Source organism: Ursus arctos, unplaced genomic scaffold (genome assembly GCF_023065955.2).
Source record: "Ursus arctos isolate Adak ecotype North America unplaced genomic scaffold, UrsArc2.0 scaffold_21, whole genome shotgun sequence".
NCBI lineage: Eukaryota > Metazoa > Chordata > Mammalia > Carnivora > Ursidae > Ursus > Ursus arctos.
Genome location: NW_026622886.1, coordinates 13,935,809 through 13,948,588, shown reverse-complemented (window position 1 = coordinate 13,948,588; position 12,780 = coordinate 13,935,809). Strand labels below are relative to the sequence as shown.

At 41.9% G+C, this 12,780-nt stretch overlaps 1 protein-coding gene across 1 annotated transcript in view; it reads left to right on the top strand.

Moving 5' to 3' along the window:
• Positions 1–12,780, top strand: part of ANO4 (anoctamin 4) — a 394,735-nt gene that overhangs the window by 260,316 nt on the left and 121,639 nt on the right. Inside the window, exon 10 of the mRNA XM_057316522.1 lies at positions 3,483–3,614. Within this exon, the coding sequence (XP_057172505.1) occupies positions 3,483–3,614 (132 nt within the window). The remainder of the gene's footprint in view (positions 1–3,482; positions 3,615–12,780) is intronic.

The following is a 12,780-nucleotide window of genomic DNA, read 5'->3' as shown; positions in this document are numbered from 1 at the left end:
TAGTTTCAGAAGTAGAATTTAGTGATTCATCAGTTGCATATAACGCCCAGTGCTCATTACATCATGTGCCCTTCTTAATGCCCATCACCCAGTTACCCCATCCCCCCACCACCTTCCCTCCAGCAACCCTGTTTGTTTCCTAGAGTTAAGAGTCTCTTATAGTTTGTCTCCCTGATTTCATCTTATTTTATTTTTCCTTGCCTTCCCCTATGTTCATCTGTTTTGTTTCTTAAATTCCACATGAGTGAAATCATATATTTGTCTTTCTATCACTGACTTTGCTTAGCAAGAAGGTATTATGCTAAGCAAAGTTCTCTCCTTTTAAATGGCTCATATGATTAATTTGGGTCCACCTGCGTAATCCAGGATGCTCTCCCACTCTAAAGGTCTGTAACCTTGCTTACATTTGCAAAGTCCGTTTGCCATGTCACATGACATATTCACAGGTTCCAGTGATTAGGGTACACGCATATTTCGGGAGCCATTCTGCCAACCAGAAGAGGGTACAAACCACTGACCACATTTGAGTATTTGTTTCTGTAATTTTGAAGAGCACAGAGCATGGACCAGCATGTGTGGTGGAACCTGTACAGTCCATGCTTTGTCCTCCTGCTTCTGCTCAGGCTACCGCACTGAAGGCCGATTCACCCACCCACTCCCACCCCCAGCCAGTGTCTTAGGTGTTTTGTTTTTCAGATATCTTTTGAATATCTTTCTTCCACCATAGTGTTTTAAAAGCCCAGTTCCTCTGCTTTCCATCACTTTTATATTAGCCTCCCTGGTCCTTAAGTTACTAATAACACTATTTGCCTGGCAGCTTCTCCAAAGCATTGCATGCACACCATCCTTTGTAGGTTTCCTGACAACCCTGCAAGGTCAGTAAGATGGTGATGATGATGATTAGCCCAATTTAAAATAAGGCTTAAAAAGGTGAGTGATTCGTGGAAGGTCACACTGCTGATAAGCAACAGAGGCAGGATTTAGGCACCCCATTTCTACATCCCAGCTTCTTTTAGGAGCCTCCCTTCTCTTCCTTCCACTTCTGGCCCCTCCTCATTTTTCAATGAATCATTTTCATTACCCTGTTCCACTCTCTCTCCAACATCTCCACATTTCATTTAAATTGTGGTGCTACAAGCTGTTGCTGAAAGCTGCCCTTTCATTCCCATAGAGTATTGATGCCTGCTTTTGCACAGCTTTATTTGTTTTTATCCATGCTGAGCACTGTACCCAGCTGGATTTAATTCATAGTTGTGGCACGCAGAGCCCAGATTCTGTAAGAATGTGAACTTTGCAAAGTGTAATCCGATTAGTGCTGCAGACTAGAGATGTGTGGGAGGTAAAAGCTCTATTATGAAAAGCCTCTGGGCCAATGTCCTCTTTCTTGAACGAGTTTAAAGGCAATCAGATGAAATAAAACCAAGAGTTATGGGGAAGGCCACCAGCTTAGCCTAGGAAGTATAATTTATGAGTCCATTTAAGGACTACCTCATTGAACTTGGCCAAGTTGTAGATGCTGGTGAAGCACAATTAACTTTGAATTGAAAAGAAAAAAATGTTAAGAGGCAAGCTCTTTGCCCAAATTCTTATTTTGGGGGGAAAAAGTTTGTAATAATAGCCAGTACTTAGTGTACACCAGATAATCTTCTGGAGATTTTTACATATTGATTAATCACCACAACCCTATGAATTGAGTATTATTATCATGTCCACTTTATAGATAAGGAAATTAAGGCACAGCAAAGTTAAATGACTTGCCCAAGGTTACACTGCTAATATTTACAGAGCCAGGATTTGAATCCAGGTACTGCAACCCTGTGTTCTCAGTCACTATATTCTGCTGTGTCTCTGGTGTGCATTATGTCACTGTACTTCAAGTGTCTTTAAAGAGTGGTGAGAGAGGAGAGGACCAGGAGGAGGAAGGATGGAGGAGATGGGAACTGTTTCTCCCTCCCTCCCTTTGGGGCCTTCCAATGTATTATTCTCTTCTGGGCACATGACCTTGAGTAGAATCTTTATTTCTGTGTGCGTATATGTGGTAGGTACGAGTTGTCTTTGAGAGGAAGGGCCTAGAAAAGTTGTGAGATTCTTTCTACTCTGAACTTTCAGGGGTCCTGAAGAAAGGCCAGCCACCACTTGGTAGAAGGGGGTTGTGGTGAGACTGGAACCCTGCAGAGAATAAAAGAAGTGGTAAAAGAGTTAACTATTATTTTTCGTCTTGGAGCTCATTGGTTATAGAAAAAGTAATTCCTTCACCTAGAAGTTTCATTGAAAAGGATAAAGTGCCGTGTAAATATTTTTTGAATTGGAAAAAAAAATCCTGCCCAAATTCTATGTGTAATTAATAGACTTAGAGGGCATTTAGATATTTTCTTCATTAGAGGAATCCATCCCTTCTGTAGCCTTGAAGTGAAGATTTCCAGGATCAACTCCTTTGATGGGGTGACCCCTAAAATCAAGAGTCCAAAACCAACATTCTGTTCCTGGCTTTATTCACCGGCTGGGTAGTTTGAGCTGGATACTGACCCACTACGGGTCTCTTCTATGATGTGTAAAATGAATATGGTACCTGTTCATTCTGCCTCAGAGATGCTACTTGATACGTGCTCTTGGAACATACTTTCTTCAGTGGGTATAGACACCTGAAGTAGCACAGTTGTTTTCAAGTGTGTTGGGCATTTTGCTCCTTCTAGTGGTTTTCTGTGAATGACGGTCAATCTGGTCACTTGGAAGCCAGATGCTTTCATTGGCAGAAGCCAGAGGAATCGGGAGGGGGTTGGGCGGGGGGGACTGTGGCTTGTAAAGCACCCTCACAACACTGTTGTTTTCTGTGACTCGGCATCATTGTGCGCCGTGGCAGGAGTGACACATGTGGCATCATGCCCCGTACTTTGAGAGCCATGGAGTCAGCCTGAAAGACAGACTGAAAGCTGAACAGCCTGCTGTCTCCTGAGAGGCAGCTCAGGGAAGGTGTGAAAGGCAGGAAGCAAATCATGACATCACGCTCTGTGCACACAGGCAACCCACTGGGATGTGCTGTCAGCTGCCCTGCTGAAAGTTAACTACGGCCAGAGCACTTCCCTAACCAAGGGAAGATGGGGAAATTTTCCAAATACAAGATGAGTTTCTAGAACCTGCGGAATGTAAGAAGTTAAGGTCCCTGCTGCTTTGCTTAAGGGGCTCTTCACTTCCTTTCCAGAGCCTCCCAGCCTTGGTCATTTATTGGCATGTGGGTGAACATATAACTCTTGGCCGCTATTTCATAGACAATAATATTGAGGCCCTGCGATGAGATCGAAAAAACACTGGAGTTGAGACTCTCTACTTTCTGTCTGTAGAATAGGCGTATCATGGGCTCATGTACAGTGAGAGTGCCTGGGGTGTGTGGTGTGATAATTATGGCTCTATGGAGACTTCCGTCCTGTGTTTTGGGGCAATGCTGACATGCTGTACCCTTTGGTCTTGCCTTCCATGTACCACAGGATCGATAAACAAATAAGCAGGTTTCGGAGATGGTTACCTAAGAAGCCCATGAGGCTGGACAAGGAGACACTGCCAGACCTGGAGGAGAATGACTGCTACACTGCCCCTTTCAGCCAGCAAAGGATCCACCAGTGAGTGTTTCGTGTGAAAGCCTTTGTCTTACTAAGGACATGCAGCTGTCATAGAGCCTTCTCCTGTACGCCTTTGAGTCCTTGGCATGTGGAAGGAACAGCTTAGTGCCTTTCTTCCCTGAACGTCCTGTGAGTGTTCATATCCCTTTTGTGTTAGGGTAAGAGAACTGTTCTAACAAACAATCCCCATATCTCAGTGGCTTGACACAGTAGAACACGCGTTCATATGTGTGTTGGGAAACGACCTTCTCCATGGTGATTCGGAGACCCAGGCTCCTTCTGTTTTGTGCCTCAGCCAGTCCTCAGGCTCAGAGCCCCTGCAGGCTTATCAGCATCTAACCAGCAGACAGGGAAATTGGTCTATCCCTCGCCCTGTTTAAAAGAGGGGTCGTTTGTTTGTTTCAATCAATCTCTGTTCACTTCTCGGTTCCCCTTTCTTCAGCAACTCACCAAGTTCCCCCAGGAAAAGCCATACCCTTGAGTAGCCTGGTTGCTGGCTCTTCCATCAGTCTCTGAACAGTAATTTCTCACTTTTGACATGCGGGGGGAAAGATTGGCTAAATAATTGAGTCTTTGAGGAATTGCAAAAGTGATAGGGAATTGACTCTGAAGCTTCTGAGATGACAAGAAATTGGGATGGTGGGGTCAGTGGTAGGAGAGAAAAGCATACCAAAGACGTAAACAACTAGGCAAAAACAGCCTCTCAAAAGGCAAATAAATAAGTTTGGCCCAGCCTTGCTCTCAGCCAGACTTCCAGAATTCCTGGTTCTCCCACTCCCACTATGACTCCAGTCACAGAGACAGCCTCAGTAAAAAGGACTTCCCCAAGGGGAGGAAGAGGGTAACAGATTTTTTGAAAAAAATACAGTGCTAACTTTGAGAAAAAAAACCAAATGGCAGTTGTCAGGTTGCAGGGAATGTCCAGTTAGGGGCATGTTTCAGCAACAGGAAATCCGTTAATGTCTTTGGGCTTTTAGAGGGTGAAGGAGAAAAGGAAAATCAAAGAGTAGATGTTCTGCATCAAAATATATAATGTATAATGCAAGGGAAACCAATTTATAAGCCTCTAAAATAGCCAACCTCTGGATCCCCACAAGTCAGATTGATGCCAACCCAGCCACATTTTGTGAACATTTAAAAGGGTCATTGAAAAAGACATGAAATTCACAGGCTGGCCTCAGAATCCTAGTTAAATCCTCCGCAGGAAATAAGAAATGAAAAGGGTTTCATGTTAACGCAAAGATCAAGACTTATGGGTGTTTTTTAAGAGAAAAAGACAGATGAAAGCTGACATGTTCCTGCTCTTAAACCTTTGCTATGCCTGTGTTGTTTATCTTGAAGTTTCTTAGACAAGTGATTGTAGGTTTTAAATTCTTCTGGAGTAGAGCCTGACTTACATGTATAATTTTCCCTTTGCTTCTCACCTGCTTAGAGAGTACCTAGCACACACAATGCAGGAGCATCTCACAATTTTCAGGTGGATAGGTACATGAATGGATAAGGAGGTGGCTAGAAGAATCAAAGAAACACAGGGTATGTGCCTGAGGTTTTGCTTTACTTCAAAGGGATATAGGTAAATAGAAGAGGAAGGTTTCCCACTACTCATTTTCATGCTGGTTACATTTCCTGATGTTCTTTCTTGCTTTAGAACACATTTTTTAGCAGGGTTCTCAAAGTCAGAAGCACCTGGGCACCCATCAGGATCTCTAGGGAATAGAACCAAGATTCATATCTTTATAAGTATTTTAAAATATATAATAAATGAGGGATGATAGCCTGTGGGATCACAAAGGCACTCAGCCATCTCTGTCACAAATTTGAGAGGCCTTTTTTGATATGTTTGGGCATTGGTTCACTGAATAATTAATTCATTCAGCAGTCTCTGATTTGATGTCTACTTCTTGCCAGGCACTGTCTGGGTCCAGAGGATATAAAAATAAATAACACAGTCTTTAGCCCAACCTAGTAAAAACAGAGAGACCATTTTAAATAATTGTACACAATATGATAGGCGTGACTTAGAAGAAAGAGAGCTCCATACTGTGGATTTGGAGGGAGGTTCTAAAAAATAAGAATTGAACACACACAAAAATGCTCGAGATGGGTCTTGAAGGATAACATTGTCCAGGTGGGGGGAACAGATCTCAAGAGAGAATAATTTATAAAAGTATATGGGCATGGGGCACCTGGGGGGCTCAGTTGGTTAAGCGTCCCACTCTTGATTTTGGCTCAGGTCATGATCTCAGGGTGGTGAGATCAAGTCCTGCATCAGGCTTTACACTGGGCATGGAGCCTGCTTGACAGTCTCTCTCTCTGTCTGCCTCTGCCCCTCTCCACCCTGTATATGGCATGAACAGAATGGAGTGTCTGAAGAATTACAGGTAGTTTTCTGTGAATGAGCATAGGGTGGAAAAAGCAGAGGGATAGCTGGAAGGAAGAAAACCTAAGAATCAGGCCTCGGTGGGATCAAGAGGGTAGTTTGGGCAGTTCCATTATGCCGTTGGGTGATGAAGAATTAAAAAAGGTCTTGAACATCATGGGCGGTGGGGATTTCTTTCTCTTTGAGAATTGTCATGCTGCACGGACAACATCCCTTTAATGAATGTAAGACTTGAGGAGTGCTGGCTGTCCAGTTGGAAATGATTGGTATAATCAGAAGAAAAAAAAATCCCTAAAGATGGATGCTTCCCTAAGGTGACACTAATGGGTTTAAAGTAATCAGAGGTAGCTGGATAATGAGCTCTAGGGCTTATAATATGATTTTATGGTTTTCCAAACACAGTCCAAAATCCCATGTGACTTCTTGGTTTTGCAGAATATTTGATATTGTGTTTGCCTAGGAGTAAGAGAATAATAGATATTTGTGTGTGTGTGTGTGTGTGTGTGTGTGTGTGTGTGTCTACATGAATGTAGTGGAAAAGGGAGAGCAAAAATTAGGAGTTTAATAAATAATGATCAAAGTGGAAAAGAAGTCTTAAAAATACTTTGTGCTCAGGATAAAGCCCAGAGTCCTAAGCTGGCTCACTAGCTCCTGCTTCCCTTCCCTGTTGAGTGCTTCATCTACAATGAACTGTTTTGACCTTCTTAACTCAAAGCGTCCTCTTGTCTCCTGTTGTACAAGGTCTTCCCTCTGCCTGGTGTACTCTTTCCCTTAGACTCCCTTCTTTCAGGTTTTGTCAGAGGCATTTCCTTCAGAAAACCTCCCAAGATTTCCAACCTTAGATGTGCATTTCAAAAATAACATTCTGTGTGCACTTGGGAGATGGATTGGAGGTGAGCAAGGGTAGAACCAGGGAGATTGGTTATATTACTTCTTGGTTTTAGAACTCAATTCTGGGTGAGGTACATTCTTCTATATCTTGATAATATATTTTTTTCCTATCATAACTCTTGATATAGGACTATATAGACAGTAAATTCTCGAAAGGCTATGTCTGCATCATCAATTATGAATCTTATAGTTGGTGCTTAATAATGATTTGTTAAATGAGAAATGAATTGATAAAAATGAAAATAGAACAATCATGTTGAAGAAAGAATATAGATGGTGTGATGCTAGCTCATTGCACACTCCTCTCAGACCAAATTCAACCCATTCTCTCCTTCAGTGTGGTCCACTTCCATTGTCCCTGGTCTAGTAAATGGCACTAATATTTGTGCAGTGGTTGAAACCACAGTCAGGAAGCTATTTTAGACATCTCCTTCACCTCCACTTTCTGCATTCACTACATCTCCAAAGTCTGATGATTTTATAAGCTGAGTGTCTCTGTAATCTAACAACTTCTCTCAATGTCTACCATCATTATCTCACTTCTCAAACCTAGAAATAATGTAACAGATCTCCCTGGTTCTATCCTTGCCCACCTCCAGTCCATTCTCCCAAATGCATACAGAATGATGTTTTCAAAATGCATTTCTAATCATGTTACTTGATCCTGTTTAAAAACCTTAGGATAAATATCAAAATTATTGATGTGACCTACAAGGCCTTAGATAGCCTGACGACATGGTCAGCTCCTCTCCAACCTTATCTGCCTTTACTGTCTTCCACCCTCCCTTCTTATCATCTAGATACATACAGCCTCTCTCAGTTCTTTGGATGCACTCTCCTTCAGGGAATTTGCACATGCTGTTTTCTCTCTTGGATTCTCTTCCCACTTCTTCCCCCTTCCCCTAGTTTACTCTTATTCAGTCTTCAAAACCCAGCTTCAGAACTCTTCCCAGAGAAGCCTTCCTCTCTTCCTTCCAAAGACTAGGTCTCCTTGCTGTATTCTCTTTAAGTCACATGTTTCTATGTAACATTTTTTTATTTGAAATTCTATAATTTTGTAATTATTTGGGAATTATATGATTAATCCTTAAACCCTCCAGGTAAACTAAACTCCATGGAGGCATATACCATGTCTGTTTTTACTCACAATTATATCTCTAATACTTAACACAACGCTAAGGGGGGAATGATTTTGTAGGAAGTTTTTATGGGCCAGGCTAAGAAGTGGTGTACAGCACTTAAACCCACATTTCATGGGCTAGAATTCAGTCATGTACTTACCCCTACTCAAGGGATGCTAACATAACTAGTCTATCTGTGTGCCCAAGAGGGGAAAGGAAGCAGGTTTCCTGAACAACTCAGCTGTCTCTCTCAGTGATGGAGTAGGAATTCAAATTCAGACGGGGAGGCTCAAGATTCCACACTCTTTTTTTTTTTTTTTTTAAGATTTTTATTTATTTATTTGACAGAGACAGAGACAGCCAGCGAGAGAGGGAACACAAGCAGGGGGAGTGGGAGAGGAAGAAGCAGGCTCATAGCGGAGGAGCCTGATGTGGGGCTCGATCCCATAACGCCGGGATCACGCCCTGAGCCGAAGGCAGACGCTTTTAACCACTGTGCCACCCAGGCGCCCCGAGATTCCACACTCTTAAGCATTACACTCTACTATAGGATTTTTCAACTTTTGTGCTGTTGACATTTTGGACTGAATAACTCTGTTGTAGGGAGCTGTCCTGTGTGTTATAGTGTGGTTAGTAAATCATTGTCCTCTCTCCATTTGACGCTAGCAGCATTTCCCTCCTGCCTTAGTTGTGAAAATCAAAAATGTTCCAAACATTGCCAAATTTTCCTAGGTTGGGGGCAGGGGAGAGGAAGGGCTCAAAATCACAGCACTCTCTCCACTTGAGACCCATTGCTTTACTGGCTTTTATTACATGACACCCTTCGGGCAGGACCACCCACTTTCTGACATCAGTTAAACTCTAGATGAATCTGATAATTATGACAGACAGTTCTACTTAAGATTTAATTTTTTCCTCTTCACCTCCTTGCCTGTGAATGTTGGCCTGCTTAAATATCATCACCCTTCATTCTTACAATGGCATTTGCAGTAATATCCTTGGGGCAGTTACTTTTTAAGGTTGATACTCAAAGATTTGTGCTGGTAGACAGAGAAAAGGCAATGTAGATAAGTTGCGTGCCATTTTTTATAATAGATATACAATATATTCTTTCAATAAATAGATCAATTCTGAATTGCCTTTCAAGAAATGTTTGTGTTAGATAGAAGCGGGAAATGTTTCTCCTTGTAATTTTATTCCTGTTATTACCATTAGTTTCTTTATTTTTATGAAAAGCTATAAAAAATGAAGTGAAATTAAATATTGACCATTTCCTAATAGAAGATTCTGGAATTTGTTTGTTGTACGTGCATTTGTTTAAATAGGTACTTATTCGTACACACGCCCCACGCCTGTTGTTGTGGATGCTTGGGAATCAACAGTGAACAAATAGGCCAAGATCCTTGTTCTCCTGGAGCTCACCTTATAGCTGGGGCTGACTGGCAATTATGTATAAACCAGTGGTTCTCAGTAGGTGCATGATTTTGCAAGGTCTGGAAGCATTTTTGGTGGTCACAACTGGCAGCAGAGAGTGCTACTGGTATCTAGGGGATGGAGGGCTAAACATCACTCAGTACACAAGCAGTTCCCACAACAAAGAGGTCTCTGGCCCTGTATGTCAGTAGTGTTGAGGTAAACATTTAAAAAAATCAATTGTAAAGCATGTTAGACTGTGATGGATACTATGGAAAAAGAGAAAAAGAGGAGTAGGGGTTAAAAATGAAGAAATCTGGCATGGGGATGTGAGTGCAGGTTAGATTTTCAAAAGATGGTGTTTATATTCTTCTGTAGGCCTCAGATAGAAGGTGTGATTAGGGGGCGCCTCGGTGGCACAGCGGTTAAGCGTCTGCCTTCGGCTCAGGGCGTGATCCCGGCGTTATGGGATCGAGCCCCACATCAGGCTCCTCCGCTATGAGCCTGCTTCTTCCTCTCCCACTCCACCTGCTTGTGTTCCCTCTCTCACTGGCTGTCTCTATCTCTGTTGAATAAATAAATAAAATCTTTAAAAAAAAAAAAAAAAGAAGGTGTGATTAGAAAAAGACTTAAAAGAGATAAGAAGGGGGAATGGAGAGGGGGTTCTAGGTAAGGGAACAGCCAAAGCACAGGCCCTAATCTGTGAGCACATGTGGGTGAAAGTAAGACCTTTGTGGCTGGAATAGAAATGACAAGACCGGCAGCAGGGATGAGTTAGAAGGGAAAGAGGGAGGCTGATTATATACAGCCATGGCTTTTACAAAGGAAAGCGATAGTCTAATTAACTGTTGAAAATACCATTCCAACTCCTTTAAGAACAGACTGTAGAAAGCAAGAGTAGAAGCAGGAACCAGTTAGGAGACAACTGCAGACATCCCAGTGAGAGATGATGTATTTATTTATATATGTGTATATATATTTTTACATTTCTAGCTTTTAAAAGTCTATAGTAACAATAGATATCACATATAACTCAGTATCAATCCTTTTCCTTGCAAAGCTTGGTTGTACACAAAACATTTTAGCATGTGTCCTATGCATGTGTGAAATAGACATTATAGAAAGAGCCCTTGAGATGAAATTTGCTTACATGCCTTTCTCCCCCTGCTAGACTGTGAGCTCCTGAGGGCCAGAAGTTCCTGCCTGGTAGCCAGTGACACCCAGGCTATGATTATGATCATAAGACCAACGGAACAGGAAAGGCCGTAGCAGAGTTGGGAGTTGGCACTGTTGCCACTGCAGGAAGACAGAGCCGGGACTCTAGAATCTTGTTCTATCATCTAAACCCAGAACGTCCATATGAAAAGTTGAAAACCATAGTCAACTAGTCAGTTGTGGTCTCCATATCCTACTTGAATTTCCCCCTGGATTGTTGATTTATTTTTGGTCTCAGTTTTGCTAATAGACTATCTTCCCTATCCAGTTTTGTGGCTATTAAATTCTGCTCTCAGGGTTAATGCCCGACCCCAAGACACTTAACTCCTACATCATACATTTTAATGCACATGTCATGTGTGTGTGGGAAATGTCAAGTGGGTACATCAGAAGGCCACTTGACATTTAAATTGGCTTATATTCTTTTTTCTCCCTTTCCAGACCATGATCTAGGGAATAACAAAACAACACAGCTCTTTGTGCCCAAGAAAGAACTAACCATGGACATCTTGGTGCTGGGGCCAGTGAGGGCTGGTAAGGACAGAAGAAAGTTACTGAAGGGTGGTTGATGGGAGGTTCCCTGGAACCTCTCTTTGATTGCCTTCGGAATAAGCCAGCAAACCATGGCAGTGAGGCATGGACTGTAGTTATAAGTCAACTGGCTGTCTAACAGCTGTCTTCAAGTAGTGGTAGCAACAATTGCAATGATAAAAGGTGGTAGTAGCCACCATTTATCTGTAACTCTGTATTCCAAAGTTGTGTCATAGATGCATTACAACTCTGAGGGTACAGGTGTATGATGAGGGTCAGAGAGACTGAGTGGCTTGCTCATAGTCACTCCAGTCAGTGGCAGATTAGCGAACAGAAGTGTGTCTTCTCCACAATGCTGATACCTCAGGTATGTGCCACATGGGCAAAGCCAAAGTAGTTTCTCTTCCAGCTGCATTACACTAGTGTAAACAGGTGCATGTAAATATACCTGATTATGCTTGGAGTTTGTTAAAGCATTTGAGATGGGGTAAACAGACAAATAAAATGGTAAAATATAAGTAAATATTCTGAACTAAGGAGAATATAATTTAGAGTAGGCATTCAAGTTCAGGGGGAAAAAAAAACAGGCTTAGATTTGTAGCCCTCAATGGCCTGTCTATCTGTAATGGGTGATAAATGAGCCAGCAAATTGGGCTTTAAGCATAGTGGGTAGAGCAGAGGGAGAAACACAGTAAGTCACGTAATTCTAATTGTCAGGAAGAAACCCAATCCCTTAGTGAAGCAGAACTTTTCTTAGCATTTTCCTAGCATTTGCAAGAAATAAAATTCTTGCACAGGGAAAGAGGGAAGGCTGTGAATAAAGCAGTGAACAATTTCCTTAGCAACCTCCTTCAAGCAAACATCTTGTAGGGCTTTTCCATGAGCTGTTTTTGGTAGGTCCCTCAGCATGGTTCTGGAGAATTAATTGCTTGGGGCTATAACATTTTGGAGGAGTTTAGACATCAGCAAAATATTGCAGCATATCCTAAACTAACCTCATGTAAATCTTTTTTGTTTGAACTACATTCTGCAAGAATTACAGCTGAGAATTGATTAAAAAGCAAATAGCTTCATGTTCCATTTCAATGTATATTTGTGTTTGAGAAACAATAAAAGCAAATCTGTGGGTATACATTTTTATAAATCATTGTGTAATACCATTTGGTTGTTTTACATGATATCACCTCCATATCGCTTATCAGCCATAATTGTATGGGAGCCTAAGAGTCCGACTCCACAGAAAGCTCTCCTACTATAGCCATTATGTGGGGCCCAAGGCTATCAGCATTAGGGTCAGTCATTCATTGGAGTACTGTAATTCCAGAAGACCCCTCTCAAAACTCAGACAATTTCAGAGAAAGTAATTCAATACAACAGTGGGGATTTTGTTGAATATTAGGCCTGTGAATAAGGTAAAGTCATTATCCCTATTTTTATAGAGGACGAAACAAGCACAGAGAGGTTAGATAACTTGCCCAAGGAAATAGTTGATAAGTAGTGGGACTTGGATTCTAAGGTAAGACACTCTGGCTCCAGTCTTATCCTCAAACATTATATATCAGTTCTCTATCGCTGCTATAAAAAATCACCATGAATTTCGTGGCTTAACACAACA